The sequence below is a fragment of the Protomyctophum parallelum genome (genome assembly GCF_964188405.1).
Source record: "Protomyctophum parallelum genome assembly, chromosome: 13".
NCBI classification, from domain to species: Eukaryota; Metazoa; Chordata; class Actinopteri; order Myctophiformes; family Myctophidae; genus Protomyctophum; species Protomyctophum parallelum.
The window spans coordinates 41,319,313-41,337,703 of NC_139708.1; the positions used below are offsets into that span (position 1 = coordinate 41,319,313).

At 43.9% G+C, this 18,391-nt stretch overlaps 1 protein-coding gene across 1 annotated transcript in view; it reads right to left on the reverse strand.

Moving 5' to 3' along the window:
* LOC310868672 (tectonin beta-propeller repeat-containing protein 1-like) overlaps positions 1-15,535 on the reverse strand; it is a 36,452-nt gene extending 20,917 nt beyond the window's left edge. The window contains exons 1-10 of the mRNA XM_083779128.1: positions 15,418-15,535; positions 14,946-15,084; positions 13,630-13,861; positions 12,641-12,820; positions 11,717-11,839; positions 9,432-9,554; positions 5,579-5,753; positions 4,263-4,363; positions 3,883-3,984; positions 602-732 (exon numbers count right to left, since the gene is read on the reverse strand). Of these exons, the coding sequence (XP_083635254.1) occupies positions 602-732; positions 3,883-3,984; positions 4,263-4,363; positions 5,579-5,753; positions 9,432-9,554; positions 11,717-11,839; positions 12,641-12,820; positions 13,630-13,854 (1,160 nt within the window). The 5' untranslated portion in view covers positions 13,855-13,861; positions 14,946-15,084; positions 15,418-15,535. The remainder of the gene's footprint in view (positions 1-601; positions 733-3,882; positions 3,985-4,262; positions 4,364-5,578; positions 5,754-9,431; positions 9,555-11,716; positions 11,840-12,640; positions 12,821-13,629; positions 13,862-14,945; positions 15,085-15,417) is intronic.
* Between the last annotated feature and the right edge of the window lie 2,856 nt (positions 15,536-18,391).

The window sequence follows — 18,391 nt, forward strand, 5'->3', positions numbered from 1 at the left end:
ATTTTGCCTGTTACTTCCATGGAGGCTAGCGGGGGCTAACAACAGTGCTACAATTTGCTGAATATATATATTTTTTAACTCCGATCGTGAGGCCAGTGCTAGTCAAATGTGCGGAATACCACAGTAGAAGAAGAGATCCTTGGCAACCAGGAAGTGCAGTCAGGTATACCCATAGAGTAATACAAGGATAGAGACCGAACCGAAGCGTTAGGCCCGCTATTAATTTCGATGGAAGTTGCTCAGTGGCGTTTTGAAGCACCCGGAAGACTGCCGGAAGTATTATAACTCAATGGCTCGAGTGAGCGGCAGTTAAGCCCGGACCTCAAATGTGAGGTCCTCATGGGATGACGCATGTTACGCACATGACATCACTGAACGTCCGTCCACCTCCATGAACGTGCTGCAGTTCGACTTTTCGCCAGTAGGTAGTGGCAGCTTCAACGTTGGATAGCCTTACTGGGGGCTTGGGTATACCTGACGAAGGCCGGTGAGGCCTGAAACGTTGTATTTTTTGGTCCGCTTTGTTGTCAATAAATTATTTTGGGGGCTTTTAAAACGGCGTGCGGATCTCCTCTCTCCTTTCTGAGTTGTGATGACTCACCTGGGCGGAGCTATCTCCTGCATCCTGTTACCCCAGTGGGCGGAGACAGGGATCCAGCCACTCCCACTGGGCTCCAACGTGGTCACGCCCATTCTGAAGTACAGCCCACGGTCTTCGCCTACAGCCCACACCTAACGCGCACGCACACACACACACACACACAGGAAATGTACTCGTTTTGCACATGAAATTAAATCATTAGTACATTGTGAGCTCCCATATAAAGTGAAATCACCCTGCTATTCGTTGGTGAGACGATGGCGATAGTTTAGGGGACGTTAACTTTGATTTGTTTTTTTCTTGATCACAAATGTACAGAATAGTTATTTAAATAGCATGTTGTTTAGGTAGGGTTTACCTGCTGTCCTATGATTTCTTTGAGGCCTTGTTCTCTCTGTGTTCTACTGATGTTGATTATTGACTAGACTTCATCTATGCTTGTTCCGATCTCTCACTTGGAGAAGTGTCACTGTGGGGAAGAACGTCTGCTAAATGTGTTAATTGTAGTTGTAGATGGACATGTCGCCCAGGCCTAATGAGCACCCTTGAATGCAATTTCAATGCAATTTCAATGTAATGCCTTATAGACAGTCCAGCAGCCAGCAGGCTTCTTTTGTTTAAAATTTGGTATATAGTATTTTTTTATTGGCCTACAATATTGTCTATAATACAGTACATACATTCATGAATCCACTTGCTGACCGGATGTCAGCATTGACACATGTTTTAGGTGTTTATAACTTTATATGTGACCGTTTCCCACTCCACAAGCCCAGCTGCCGGACTACTACAATTCCAAGTCTTTGTAAGGGTGGGGGGTCCCCCACCATGAACATTCTGAATACAGGACTGTTCGTACCACAGATCCACATTGAGTGCTGCGCCTCTTCTATCACGTGAGAGAGAGAGAGAGAGAGAGAGAGAGAGAGAGAGATCTGAGTGTTTGCAGTGCTTGCAAAGTCCACCCTGTTTGAGACACAGTCAGTCAGCACCGGAGGATCTGAGCCAAGAGTTTTCCACTCCACCCCCGCTTAACCCCACCATGCCACCCCAGCCCACACCTCAGATCACCCCTGACCTGACCTGAAGTGTGGCCAGCCTCGTTCCCACGCTGCCTTTTCTCATCTTATCTTAGGAGGAGACGAGCCTGGTTACAACCTGAGGCAGAACGTGTACCTTACGGCTTACTGTATATAGGGCACGACTTCTGTTTTATGTACAGTACAGTGATTCTGTTTTATGTACAGTGATTCTGTTTTACGCACAGTACAGTGATTCTGTTTTACGTACAGGACAGTGATTCTGTTTTACGTACAGGACAGTGATTCTGTTTTACGTACAGTACAGTGATTCCCGTGGGAAATAGCTGCCTTATTCGAGCAATCGCTGGTTCCATGTACAGGGATGTGAATATATTTAAGCTCTTTCCATCTCCATTTGGTTATTTTCTTTTCAAAGTTTTCAGATGTTCACCATGTTATTTAGATTTATTTCGCTTGACCTCAAATGCTAAGAATGTTAATTCAATAGCATGTTGTTCAGACAGATACTAGGTTCAGTGTCTACCTGCTATCCTATCCCAGCAAGCATGGTCAGGACCTGGACAAATGAGTGACGTCTCTGTTGTGGCCATGCAGACCAAGACTTCCAACCAAGACCAGTCACACCTGGCCCAGAGATGTATCACTTGATTTCAACCCAAATTAATTCTGCCCACTAAGACGGACGCTCCCTGGATGGATCAGAGAGAGTCCGAAATAGGCCAGATCAACTTATAAGTCATGTCATAACTAGTCAGATCTGGCCCAGAATAAGCTATATTATTTCAACTGGTGAAGACGTAAAGATCCTCCCCATATGGGCTGTGATCTGGCCTAGTCCAGGAGGACGTCATCATGACGTCATTTGGAATGCTAGTTCCATAGCATGTTGATTACCTGGTATCCTAGTCTATTTTAAGCTAAATTCCAATACCCAAAATCTCGGACACTCGCTCACTCCCACTCGGTCACTCGGGGTCATTCCAGCGTGACCCGGAAATGGTTAACGTTCCATTTGTTAAAGTGCTCCATCGAGGAGGAGAGTGGAGTCGAGTGGAGGAGCCGAGTGGGCTCTCCGAGACCGCATAGAGCGAGTGTACATCAGGTGCAGGCTCGGTGGGGTATTTTGTCTCCTCGCAGCGGATTTCCGCATCACGTGTATTTGTTTTTTTCCTTCTCCAGTGACATAAGTCCGCCTCCTCCACATGTGGCACAAAAACACTGCTTGAAACCCGATACTATGCACCCCCCCCCCCCCCCCCCCCCACCCCATCCACTAGCTGCCGGCCGGCTGACTGGCTGAAGTCGCTGACCCAACGGCCAACACACACATGCACGCACTGTTCAACTGTTTGTTGAAGAGACACATTTTCGCTGAATGAATAGAGCTTCAGAATGATAAAGTAGCCTATCTAGCCTATATATGTGAAAGTGAAAGGACCACAACAAGCCACTGGCTTTATTGCGTTGTGTGATATAAGCATAATAAAAGTAGGATATATAAATTAGGCCGGCTATATTGTGCGCACCTCAAAAGCTATAGTTAATTTATCTCTGTGCATGCCTGAATGCACAGACTGCTATGAATGGTGACAAAAATGTATTTATTTATATGTGGACTGAACTGAATATGTAAGTCAGAGAGACTATACCTAATTCCTGTTAGTGTCCGTTATTTGCAAAGACCGCAGAGGAGGACTGACTGTCGGAGAAGGAGGGGTGATTTATACGTGTGCCTTGTACATGTTACCAATACATACACATTGGCCTCGGACCCTCGGTTACATGCACAAAATTATGAATTGTCTATTCTGTAGACTGTATATACGGCTCTGTTCGGAGTTCCAGTGATCCAGCTGTGTGACACTGTATTGTTCCACCACTTTTGCTTTGGCAATGTTAACGTATGTTTTCCCATGCCAATAAAGCCCTTTGAATTGAATTGAATTGATACACGTCATTAGTGATCGCGGAATGTGCCGTCGCTTTGAAATTACAGCGTAGTACATTCCGATTCTAGAGGAAAATTCGACCACCACTCTGTCCTCGCATCGAATCCTCTCCTCCTCCTCTCCTCCTCGCTGGGGGCGGAGCCGAGGAGCGAGTGGAGGACGCGAGGAGAGTGAGCGAGTGTGAAAGTTGCGGTATTGGAATTTAGCTTTAGGGACACTGTTTTTCTCTCTGCACTTGCTCATTAATGTGAACTGCATTTCCCATGATGCCGCAATCTTGCAGGGTTACCTGGTCGTTGAGTCCCACGTCCACCATCATCATCTCGCCTCCGATGCTGATCCACCCCGAGCCACAGGGGTTATGGGAGTTCACACCGCGCCTGAACCACACCTGCACGCACGCACGCATCGATGCACGCACGCACACACACACAGACACGTGGGTACAGACACACATGTTAAATGGTGATGGTGTAAATGGTGCATTTATATAGAGCCTTTATCCAAGGCACTTTACATAGATTGTGTATTACATTCACACACACACATTCAAAACCGGGAGGCATAATCTTCCATTATTACCGCACACTGTCAAGTCTGATCTCTCTCTAGACAGTAAATGGGTTAAAGTACTACAGTTTGTCGTCATTTTGATGAATAATGTCTCACCTTGAAGTCCTTGGTGACGACCCACACCACACTGACCCCCACGGACACATGGAGAGCCTCCACCTCCTTCACTGGAGAGGACACCTCCGCCCATGAGGTACCTGGAAACATATGGACATTAACCCACTGAAACCACCTCCACCTGGAGACACCTCCACCCATGAGGTACCTGGAAACATAGACATTAACCCACTGAAACCATCTCCACCTGGAGACACCTCCACCCATGAGGTACCTGAACACAAAGAACATTAACCCACTGAAACCACCTCCACCTGGAGACACCTCCACCCATGAGGTACCTGCACACAAAGAACATTAACCCACTGAAACCACCTCCACCTGGAGACACCTCCACCCATGAGGTACCTGAACACAAAGAACATTAACCCACTGAAACCACCTCCACCTGGAGACACCTCCACCCATGAGGTACCTGAACACAAAGAACATTAACCCACTGAAACCACCTCCACCTGGAGACACCTCCACCCATGAGAAACCTGAAAACATATGGACATTAACCCACTGAAACCACCTCCACCTTAAACCTCCACCCACAAAGTACCTGAAAACATATGGACATATAACCACTGAACCACCACCTCCTTGAGACGAAACCTCCACCCACGTACATGTACCTACAGTATATATGTATTGATTTTGACAGCAAATTGTGATTTAGTTTTAGTCAGCATCTTTTGAATACAATTCCATTTAGTTTTAGTCATATATCAAGGTCATCGGATTAAGTTTTAGTTGACTAAATACCATCGTCAAATGTACAGATTTAGTCAACTAAAATGTATTTTGGCGGGCTGTGAAGGTGTTGAAATGTCTGATTAAATTTTCGGAGAGTGACACATGCACACAACCAATGAAATTACTTCCGTGGCTCTCTTCTCCACTAGTCCCTCCCTAACATTTTATTTTGACGGAATTGTCAGTATATGTTTAGCCATTGTTTTAGTCATAGCTTAGTTTTATTTAGTTTTCGTCAGTGAAAAAAGATAGTCGACGAACACGTCATAGTTATAGTCAACAACAGGGACACTGCTAGCAATCAAAGGATGCTGCAGCTTTAACCAAACCTGTATACTTAGTTATACATCAAATTGCCAACAAATAACAGATCTACAAATCCCCACTGTTGTACATTGAATTAAAGATGTCATCTCATCTACAGATCTCGGTGGGTTAAACGTTGTGGAACAACAAATCAAACTGGGTCTGGTACAGTCAGGAATGATTTACCTGTGGGACCATCCAGTCAGGAAGGATTTACCTGTGGGACCGGACAGTCAGGAAGGATTTACCTGTGGGACTGTCCAGGGACAGTCCGTTCCGGGCCAGCATGTTTCCGTCCCAGAGCAGAGCCCACAGTAGGTCTCCTGGACCGGCCGAGATCTGACCCACCTCCCTGGGGACCTCCACCTCCTCCCAGTTGCTGCCCTCTGGGACCCGGGGGTGGATGCCCTCCCTAAAATACACCTGCAGGTAGGCAGACAGACAGACAGACAGACAGACAGACAGACAGACAAATAGATACATATATTTGTAATACACTCACAGAGTGGGACATGATGTACATGTTGCAATATTCAATAATGATTCAATAACTATTCCTGAAACATTCCATGTCCAGATGTTTGTTGTCAGGAAACCCGACATTGTCGTGATAAAAGTGTCTTGTCAGTCTGGACATTCTGACAATAATGTTTCCCTTGGTAAAACTGGGGGTTGTGGGGTTGTGCTGCCCTCTTGTGTTGAATAAGTGAAGTGAATCAGATGCTGGACTGTAGACTGGTTTAGTGGATTGTCATCCATAATAATTATAGTATAGGGCTGTCAAATGATAATAATAAAAACCATCAGATTAATCACATCTTAAAATGGATTAAAATATGTCTAAAATATGCCATGTTTTTTTTTGGTATATTGTTGTGGGAATAGAAAGGCGGACAAGTTATGTATGTAACTTTTCCCCCATCCAGGGCTGAATATGACTTCTCTTTCCATCTCGTTTTTAACTATCCAGGGACGTGCACACATAGACATCAAAGCCCCTGCCCTTTTACCCGTCTGTAAAACACCTGCCATTTCCAGACCAAGAATGCAGCATTTACTATGGTGAAATAAATACAAATGCTCTCCTCTCCTTTCCATATGCCATACCCGAGAATTGCTTTTTTCCGGAACTCTCCTGATCTTGAACGCAGCATTTTGCATTGAAATAATTTGTTTGGAAATCCATGTCACGTCGCCCCATCTCCAGTAGCCAACGAATGTGGGGGGTTGCGCCCGGAAAACAGCTGATCTACAAGCTCTCAACGCGTCATGAGCTAGTTGATCGGCTATTTTCTTCCAAAAGTGCCCTCTTGTGGGATTTCAGCCGCTGCCTCTCTATAACACTCTCTGCGTGTCCCTGGATCTATCAGCCATCAGATACCAGAGCGATGACTATAGTGCAGAGTGGACGGGATGTATGGGGCGCGTCTTCTACTCATGCATTCATTTATTGTGTTAACATTTTTAGTCTAATTACTTTCACAACTAGCTCAGTTGTTATTTTTGACAGCCGTGTATAGAACATTGCATTGTTCATGATAAAATACGGTTACCACCATTTCTTTCTACTCAGTCTGTGTCTCATAGGAGGGCTGTGAGCGGTTAAGAAACCCGTCCACCAGGGGACATCATCGTTGGACAGATTTTCTTTTTAAACAATATTTTTTTTAAACAAATATTTAGATTTGTATTATCATGACGTGAGAACGATGGATGCCATTTTCGCATTTCAACTTTTCAGGACTAGAAGGCCTGCGGTTTGTATTAGCTTCCAGGGTAGCTGAAACAACATATTTGAACACGGAGGTCGGCGGCCAAATACATAGTTTTTGGGGTCCTTGACATGAAATAGTTTGAGAACCACTGAGATAGAAACATGGGTATTTCAGAAAACTGTCGGGATTCAGAAGACATTTTTAACATTTCGACGTCAGGCCTAAATGGCTTAATAATAATGGCCAAATATAAACACTCTCCAGATCACCAGTCAGCGTACAGCTGTGTGCTAAAACACATGAGCTTGAAACACGGTGGCTACGACGAACAACATGAAATATGCATATGTATGACATCTAAGCTGCACGTACAGTGAATGAGCTGAGTGGTCAGCACATATTCCAGGGTGTGTAATGTGACCACAGGGAGGAGGGTTTTACACACACTGCTATTAGGTCGTTGTTTCTCATCAGGTTGACAGGTTTGTACTGAGATGGTGTGTTTTTGCATGGAAACATAACCTGGGCAGCATTCCTTTTCGGGTTTATGATCCGGTCGGGAGCGGATGATATCGCTACGTCATGTTGTAGTCGTTGTTTTGTAGTCATCAGGATGATATCGCTACGTCATGTTGTAGTCGTTGTTTTGTAGTCATCAGGATGATATCGCTACGTCATGTTGTAGTCGTTGTTTTGTAGTCATCAGGATGATATCGCTACGTCATGTTGTAGTCATTGTTTTGTAGTCATCAGGATGATATCGCTACGTCATGTTGTAGTCATTGTTTTGTAGTCATCAGGATGATATCGCTACGTCATGTTGTAGTCATTGTTTTGTAGTCATCAGGATGATATCGCTATGTCATGTTGTACTAGTATTGTTTTGTAGTCATCAGGATGATATCGCTACGTCATGTTGTAGTCGTTGTTTTGTAGTCATCAGGATGATATCGCTACGTCATGTTGTAGTATTGTTTTGTAGTCATCAGGATGATATCGCTACGTCATGTTGTAGTCGTTGTTTTGTAGTCATCAGGATGATATCGCTACGTCATGTTGTAGTATTGTTTTGTAGTCATCAGGATGATATCGCTATGTCATGTTGTAGTATTGTTTTGTAGTCATCAGGATGATATCGCTACGTCATGTTGTATTATTGTTTTGTAGTCATCAGGATGATATCGCTACGTCATGTTGTAGTCATTGTTTTGTAGTCATCAGGATGATATCGCTACGTCATGTTGTATTATTGTTTTGTAGTCATCAGGATGATATCGCTACGTCATGTTGTAGTCATTGTTTTGTAGTCATCAGGATGATATCGCTATGTCATGTTGTAGTCAATGTTTTGTAGTCATCAGGATGATATCGCTATGCCATGTTGTAGTATTGTTTTGTAGTCATCAGGATGATATCGCTATGTCATGTTGTAGTATTGTTTTGTAGTCATCAGGATGATATCGCTACGTCATGTTGTATTATTGTTTTGTAGTCATCATGATGATATCGCTATGTCATGTTGTAGTATTGTTTTGTAGTCATCAGGATGATATTGCTATGTCATGTTGCAGTATTGTTTTGTAGTCATCATGATGATATCGCTACGTCATGTTGTAGTATTGTTTTGTAGTCATCAGGATGATATCGCTATGTCATGTTGTAGTATTGTTTTGTAGTCATCAGGATGATATCGCTACGTCATGTTGTATTATTGTTTTGTAGTCATCAGGATGATATCGCTACGTCATGTTGTAGTCGTTGTTTTGTAGTCATCAGGATGATATCGCTACGTCATGTTGTAGTCATTGTTTTGTAGTCATCAGGATGATATCGCTATGTCATGTTGTAGTATTGTTTTGTAGTCATCAGGATGATATCGCTATGTCATGTTGTAGTATTGTTTTGTAGTCATCAGGATGATATCGCTACGTCATGTTGTATTATTGTTTTGTAGTCATCATGATGATATCGCTACGTCATGTTGTAGTATTGTTTTGTAGTCATCAGGATGATATCGCTATGTCATGTTGTAGTATTGTTTTGTAGTCATCAGGATGATATCGCTACGTCATGTTGTATTATTGTTTTGTAGTCATCATGATGATATCGTTACGTCATGTTGTAGTATTGTTTTGTAGTCATCAGGATGATATCGCTACGTCATGTTGTAGTATTGTTTTGTAGTCATCAGGATGATATTGCTACGTCATGTTGTAGTCATTGTTTTGAAGTCATCAGGATGATATCGCTACGTCATGTTAACATATTAACAGCCCGGGCTACTATTTGGTAATATACGGTACCCTCTATAGTGAATATGAACAAACAACCCCTAATCGTCCACAAACCTGTGTGACTGTGTGCGTGCGTGCGTGCGTGTGCGTACCTGTCCTTGTTGGCTCACAGCCCACAGATGGGGGTATTTCCCAGACTGGTCGCTCATCTCCCAGCCTCCACAGCTGATGTCACACAGGGGGAGGGGCACTTTCTTAGGGTGGTCCAATGGGATCTGCAGGGGGGAGGGGGTAAGTGAGGTGAGGGGATAAGTGGTTTAAAGGGGAATACCACTAGCTGGGTCCCAATTCGTTAAAAAAAATGTTTTTTACATTCGTTTTTTATCAGCTTCAATAGAGCGTCGCAGTCCCGCCCCCTACCAGGGCCCAGGAAATTATTCTCCGTTAATTTTCCTCATAGACATTTCAAAAAGTATTTATTTAAAGACCTTTTAAGCCTCGTACAAAGCCAACTCTTGTCATGACAAATCATGACAACAAAGAAAAATAATTGGGCCAAACAAATAATTAGAAAGAAGAAAACAAGGGCAGGTTACAACACCTTTTTTGTTGTTTTTCTTCTTTGTAATTATTTGTTTGGTCCAAAATATTGTGTTTGTTGTCATGAGTTGTCACGACTCGAGTTGGCTTTGTCAGTCTTTAAATAATTTCTTTTTGAAATGCATATGGGGGAAAATGCATTGGGAATAATTTCCTGGGCCTGGCGTCGTGAAAGGGGGCGGGACTGCGACGCTCTATAGAGCGTCGCAGTCCCGGCCCCTGGAAAGGAAATCGCCGTTCATTTTCCTCATAGGCATTTCTTAAAGTATTTATTTAAAGACGGTTACGCTGCGGACAAAGCCAACTCGGATCGTGACAAATCATGACAATGAACACAATATTTTGGGCCGATCAAATCATTAGAAAGAAGAAAATAAAGGCAGGAGACAACACTATTTGTTTTGTTTTTCTTCTTTATTATATAATTATTTGATCGGCCCAAAACATTGTGTTCATTGCCATGATTTGTCACGATCCGAGTTGGCTTTGTCCGCGGCGTAACCGTCTTTAAATAAATACTTTAAGAAATGCCTTTGGGAAAAATGCATTGGGATTTATTTCCTGGGCCACTCGTCGTTCTGAAAGGGGGTGGGACTGCGACGCTCTATAGTGTTAGTATTCCAGTTCCAATTATATATATATATTTTTTTTTTGTTCCATTTTCATTTGTTTATCGTGTATCCTGTATGAGTCGTCTCCCCTGATTGGATCAAGTTGGTATCCTGACATGAAAATGTATGTTCTGTTTAGTAAAAAAAAACAGCACTTTACTACAGAGGTGGAGACCCCTGGCTGTTCCTGAACAAACACTCTGATAGGTGGAGACCCCTGGCTGTTCCTGAACAAACACTCTGATAGGTGGAGACCCCTGGCTGTTACTGAACAGACACTCTGATAGGTGGAGACCCCTGGCTGTTACTGAACAAACACTCTGATAGGTGGAGACCCCTGGCTGTTACTGAACAAACACTCTGATAGCAACGATTACCATCAGAATATATTGACTTTAAAATATCACTGACTTCATTCAACCCATTTAGAACTGAGGCCGATTAAAAAAATAAAGAACATAGGCTTCTAAATTTACTTTAATAAACAGTTCTCTGAAAAACCCATGTTTCTATGTCAGTGGTTCTCAAACTATTTCTAACTAAACTATTTAAGGACCCCCGGAAATATCTCTATTTGGCTGCCGACCCCCATCTGAAAATATGTTGTCCCAGGAACCCCCCCAGATTTGAACTTGTGAAATATATATTCAAAGATTTGAACTTGTGAAAGAATATATATTTAAGATTTGCGTCACATTTTCATGATTTTTCATGCAGAGCTACAAGCTTGAGCATGAGCTTGTAGATCTGCTATTTTTATAAAGTATAATATAATGCTTAAAAATCCAAAAGGGGTTCCCGTCTAGAATGGGGTTAAAGGGATATTTCACTTTCAAATAACACCGCGGGTTCGAGTCCCAATCCCGACGGCCTCTGCTGCGTGTCACTCCCCATCGCAGCTCTCTCCCCATTTCTGTCCTATCAATAATAACAGCATAAAAAGCCCCAAAATAAATCTTAGCTGCTTACGGAGCTCACCTATCGGCTCCTTCCTGCAGCAACACAGGCGTGCCGTTAATGACGGTAACTCATACCCTCTTGTGTAACATTGCTTAATTGTTAAATTACGGCAGAGGGCAGACCCAGCAACGACTGACGGTATAAACGTCTTTCATTGGATCCCAGACTACTGACCTTGGCCCACCATCATCATCATCATCATCATCATCATCATCATCACACACACATGCACGCACGCACGCACGCACGCACACCCACCCACCCACCTTTGCCCACGTGCCCTGTGCCGTGTATCTCCGGTATCGGATCCATCGCCTGCGACGAACACATGACCTCCACGTCTTCTCCAACGAGAAACTGGCCGGGAAATCCACCGCATACTCCCATCCCTGGAGAGGACAGGTTAGTGTTTAGTACTCCCATCCCTGGAGAGGACAGTTCGGTATTTAGTACTCCCATCCCTGTAGTGTAGAGGACAGGTTACTGTTTAGTAATCCCATCCCTGGGGAGGACAGGTTAGTGTTTGTTTAGTACTCCCATCCCTGGAGAGGACAGTTCTGTATTTAGTACTCCCATCCCTGTAGTGTAGAGGACAGGTTACTGTTTAGTACTCCCATCCCTGGGGAGGACAGGTTAGTGTTTAGTACTCCCATCCCTGGAGAGGACAGTTTAGTGTTTAGTACTCCCATTCCTGGGGAGGACAGGATAGTGTTTACTGTTTAGTACTCCCATCCCTGGAGCACCCTGGGCAAGACCTAAGCTGAAAAGACTATCAGCGGAAGTTGCGGGATTTTAGCGGAAGTGACATAGTTGATGCTTTACAAATCAGTTTACATTCTCCGCGAATGAAACAAGTGTTGTGATTGGTCTGGAAAATATCGTATCCGGGGGAAATACATTTTACGGCTGTTCCGGAGGATACAACCGCCGATAGCTTCTCTGCCTTAGGTTGTGACCAGGCTTTTCTTTTCGCAGATAAGTAAGCCTGGGACCGAGGCTATCCCTGGAGAGGACAGTTTGGTATTTAGTACTCCCTTCCCTGGAGAGGACAGATTGGTATTTAGTAGACTACTCTCATCCCTGTATGCGTGCGTGCGTGTGTGTGTGTGTGTGTGTGTGTGTGTGTGTGTGTGTGTGTGTGTGTGTGTGTGTGTGTGTGTGTGTGTGTGTGTGTGTGCGTGCGTCCTCACCCCGGTCTGGCTGGGGTCTCCAGAGGTATGGTCCACGTACCAGTCCCCCTCCCACTCCCAGCTGAAGGAGGGCAGTGTGAAGCTGGCCAGAGGCTGTGGCGTGGCGCCCGTCACATCGCTCCACGGCCAGCGGTCCGTGGGCAGGAGGACGTCTGTGAAGCCGTCCACCGGGTTCCATCTCTGGGGGAACATATACATGGACACACGTCACGTCAGGGATGGAGGGACAGACTCTCTGGGCGAACCAGAGCCATCTAATAGAAGAGTTACGACATTGAGGGGGCAGAAACCGAGCGATCCGGCGCTGTTCATGCGGCCTGAACTGAGCCAAGCTGGAGTTGGAAATACATTGTTTTCAACGAGGACGGCGCAGATAAGAGCTATTTTAAGCATGTGTGGAACATGCTAACTGTTAACTGTTATAAGTATTTTACAGTAACAACTAAAGTCTCTTTAATGTTTATGTTGTACAATTACTACAAATCAATCATTAAGAGTCCAATGCATTTATGCCTACTTCCGGTCCAGGACTTGGACCAGTTGGTTGTCCCCACGCTCAATGCGTAGTCTATGTAGGAGAGCCATTGGACTGGCTCCATGAGGTGAACGCAGTTAGCGTAACTCTGTCTATATCTAAGGCTCTGGGGGAACATGCATGGACACACGTCACGTCAGGGAAGGAGGAACAGACTCGCAGAGGCCCCAGGGTTATCGTTTAGGCCCCACCACCACCACTAGGACCCCATGTTCCAGGACAGTGTTCATTTCGTCGACTATAACTAATTAAACATGATGAAAAATGTCCGTCGACTGCCTTTTCTCACTGACGGAGACTAAGACTAACGGAAACGGGACCGGGGCAAGCGCACAGCCCGGTTGGCTGGGACTGTAACTTTATCGGTAGCATATGGGTGTGTGTGGGGTGTAATAGGTGTATATACCTGCATGGTTTTCGTACGTCTACTCCCGGTACCGTATGGGGGTATTACCTGGTTTTCGTAGGTCTCCTCCCGGTAGCGTATGGCGGTCTCGCTGGGCAGCAGGTTCAGGTAGACGCGGTGGTCACAGCCAACGCCCCAGCTCCGCCCCTTCCCCGCCGCCACGCGCTTCAGCTCCAGCAGGCGGTCGTCTGCGCGCTGCCAGCGCCCGCTGGCGGTGGACAGGCTGTAGACACGGCCATACACGTCCACCGCCCACAGCAAGGTGATGGGCATGATGCTGCTGGAATAATAATAATCATAATGAATGATAACTAGAACTGCACTCTGTCGAGTGCCTACTTGTATTAGACCAGGGTATCAGCTGGGAATGCCCAACTTTTGGATGGCAGGTTTTGTAGCAATTGTAGCAATATTAGATATCAATTGTGAAATGTTCAATTATGTTCTAATCATATATACTTTACATTAGCCTGATCATTTCTGTCCTGATGAAGGTCTATTAACAACCCGAAAGGTCAACTTATTGAAATACAAATGTTGGCAAGTTTCTGACAGTATATGCAGGTCCTTTTATTTCGTTTTTCAAATGAAGATACCCTTTTTAATATGCTTAAAATTGAGTTTGAAGTTACAACGCGGTATAGGAAGGGGGCGTGTCTGATAGTAAATTAACTGCCCGGGGTGTTCCCAAAAGCCTGAGCTAGTAGACAATAAAATGACCCAAAAAATATTTTTGAAAGTGAAATATCCCCTTTAAGACAATTTTCCAAATATTATATAGGCCTATTATATAACTAATTTCACATCGGGGTGCCTGCGTGCACATGTTGTGTACTTGAGCACTTTACATGATTCCACACTGCCAGCATTGCATCACAGAGACTAAACAGTGACAGATCTATATCTAATCCGCTGTAGGCGACACAGCCGAGCCTACCCTGACTGGCACGTCCTCACGATATATACCGGTACTGTCCCGTTACTGGTTACTTACAGGGCATAATTCGGCGACAGCCGACAGGCTGCTACACAAATGCATGTAGCCTAATGAATTCACCATGAATAAACACATAAGGCTATATGGGCTATATTACTATAATATCAAGTCTATAGTCAACAGGGTTGCTGCAGCAATAGGCTTTAGTATATGGCAGCATAGTCGATATTCTACTCAGGTTTCACAATATTTCCACCGTGGCTTCAAAGTTCTATGGCTGCGTGCGATACTGCGATGTATTCAATTAAATGTTGCAGTTTGTTTAAAAGGACACATGCATTCAGGTGTGTTGACGGTAGCCTAATGCTACACAAGTAATTTGAAGTAATATTATACTATAGTAGGCCTAGAGTAGGCTATAATATACCTGACTATTGCTATCCGATCCTCGTGGGCATTCAGTGGAATATCATGGCATCAGGTGCGACAGACAGACAGACAGACAGGCTAGGCTACACCTCATCAAACACCATCTCCATCCATCCACGCACCTAGCTTCTTGCAGCCTGCATGGTGCACATTGCACAGTGCGCGCGCACACACACACGCACACGCACACACACACAGAGAGAGAGAGAGAGAGAGAGATCCGATGTCAACAACAAACAATACATGATATTAAATGATCACTAGTCTGCTACACACTGCGCGCCGTGCATAGGGGGATTGTACCAGCACGTACACACACAGCAGCAGTAAAGTCGGCTGTAATCTCTTTACATGTAGGCTATCCATGTCCATATGGGACGGCCGGGTGGTAGCCTACATGGGAGCTATATCTAAAATAAAACGCTATATATGCTAAGTTATATAACACCGTTAAAACGGTCTCTACTTACGGTGTGACGGCCGTTTATGACGCACCGAAACGTGCGCGTGAAATAGCGTCATTTGTAAACATTCCTGAGGTATTTTTTTAATTCCCTTTAGAATAAAGCAGAGAGGTGATACGCTCTCTACGCTGCTGTCTGAACTCTCCGACAGACACTCACACAGGAAATGGAAGTGAGCCGCCTCGTCCGATTGGTCGACACTCTGCAGGTGGCTGTGGATCCGCCGCTGTGATTGGCTGAGCGGTCGGTGGGTGGGGCTGGTTTGGTTTGCAGGCAGCATTGCATGTTTCAATAATTGATTGTCAGACTCCAGATGAATTATTGAAGAGTAAAACAAACTAACGGTTGGTTTCACCTGATAGACAGCAGACTGTAAGGCTACACTTTAGTTTAAGATGTGACGATAAGACTTTATTTTTTTTTAGCCCCGTGGGGGAAAGTTCAATAGCATATAAGTCAAGGGGCATGAAAAGTAGTAGGCTTAAGGCTAAAATTATAAAACAAATATATAAAATATAAATAAACAGAGTTGAATAGACATTTGCACATGTTATGCCCATACAAACAAGTAAATACAATTATAGGAAGGAATATAAACAAAACAAAGCAATTTTCATAATAATGTATTATAGATTTTAGCAATCACTTTCCTTGAATAATATATGGGGTGCTTTGATCATCAGGCTGATGGCAACACACGCACGCACGCACGCGCACACACACACACACACACACACACACACACACACACACACACACACACACACACACACACACACACACACACTGCAGTGCTCCCCCTTATTAATGAATTGTGCTATTCCAGTCATTATTTGCATAAATCATATACTTTGTCATTCAAAGCACGGTATAATTTACATTCAGATAGGCCCTGACATGGAATAAAACATCTATATCAGTTGTATAATGGGGGGGGGGGGCTTGGGGGGAGGGGGTGCTGCTGCTGGAGATACATTCAATACCAGGCCTATAGTCTACTATTGTTTCTCAAAGTGCAGTCCGGGGCGTGAATACGGGTCCTTGAGAGGGGTTTGTAGATCAGCTTTTCCTATTTCCCATATTTTTACCTGCATTTGCCCAACATAGAAAGGGAAGCCAGCTTCAGTATCAGACGATTATGTCCTATACATATTGGACAGAGAGAGAGAGAGAGAGAGAGAGAGAGAGAGAGAGAGAGAGAGAGCTTTGCATCATGTGATGTCCTTGCTGACATCCCAAATACACCTGATGTTGTTTTTGTTGACATCAGTCACAAGGAGGTACTGATTCTGGAGGTGAGCTGTCTGGAGGTGAGCTGACCATGAAGGCATTCCAAGATAAAAAAAAGTACCAACCATTACTTGGAATTATAACAAACCTGGGTATATCGATGTAGATTTGCCATACTGATATAACTGACCATGAGTGGCCTAAGAGTAGCTGGCATGACAAAGAGCAAAGCCAAACAACTTGCCCAAATACTGTTCTGTTTCGGCTGTTATAGGCAGTTTGTCTGTGTGGAGGAGGTGCCATGTGTATCCTTGAGTGAAATGTTGACCCCGTCATATTTGTTTCCTTGTAAAATGAATTGTAATTTATGATTCAAATAAAGAACTAAAGTGTGTGTGTGTGTGTGTGTGTGTGTGTGTGTGTGTGTGTGTGTGTGTGTGTGTGTGTGTGTGTGTGTGTGTGTGTGTGTGTGTGTGTGCGTGTGTGCGCGTGTGTGTGTGTGTGTGTGTGTGTGTGTGTGTGTGTGTGTGTGTGTGACCTCATCAAGGGATAAAGAAAACACTATCTCAGAAACATTTCTTTCCATTGTCGTGTTTATTTATTTGTTATAGCAACAAATAAACAGTTTACATCAGCTACGAAGTCATAACAAAACAATATATTATTAGTATTACATTTTAATTCCCTCTGTGTCAGCAGTAACTGGAGTGTGGTGGTGGTGTTTACTGCCCTCTGCTGGATTGTTTTAGACAGGACAGTGCAGGCCAGGCAGGGACGTTTTGGGGTTACATAAACAAGTACTCTTATCATTCTGATCGATTATAGTCCTCCTGGTGTAGCATATACTTTCTGTTTTCCTACATTTCTTCCCACAGCTCATGTATTAAAAAAAAGAAGAAAAAAAAGCCTGTTTGCCATTGAATAAAGCTGAAGAGGGTGCAGTCTTTTCCATAATCCAAAGACACGTCACTCTGAAAGTGACTGTCCCCATTTAAGGACATGTACACATCTGTATTTCTCACGGTAGGCCTATAAACACCATCAGGAAATTATGGGTGAAATACAAATCATTTGTATTGTTTTGTTAAGTAAACGACAGGGCTAAGTTGCATACTTTACACATCTATCTATCCTGAATCATTTTCTAAAAGGACAAGACTTTCTTCTTAAAACAATAACAGACTGTTTAATATTTGTGGGTCCTTCTTTCATGTTTTGAGAGAGAGAGAGCTACTGCTCTGTTTCGAGACGGTACTGCCCCTTTAATAAGTCTTCCTTCCTGTGCGCAGCGCAGAGAGGCGTTCCAGTCAGTGTTGCCACGTCCGCCCGTTATAAGCGACTTTGGGCTTACTTTTGTTCTGTACAGTTGCTTGCTTGGAAATACTATTGGTAGACAGTTTGATTGATTGATTGATGGAAGTACAACTAAGTACTCATTAACAGATTGGAGAATTACAGTACATTTCAAGCACAACTCAATACAAAACTGTTAACCGTGGACGACACCATAAAGCATTACACTTGTTTACAATAGGGTCCACCATGTTCAATTCATCATAACATTTAGAGACGTACAAATATACAGTTGTGACGCAGCGGTTTTTTGGGGGGCTTGTTTTTGATTGATTTCTTAACAGTTTGTAGAATTGCAGTAGATTTCAAGTACAACTCAATACAAAACTACTGTTAACTGTGAGTGGACGACACATAAAGCATTACACTTGTTTACAATAGGGCCCACCATTTTCAA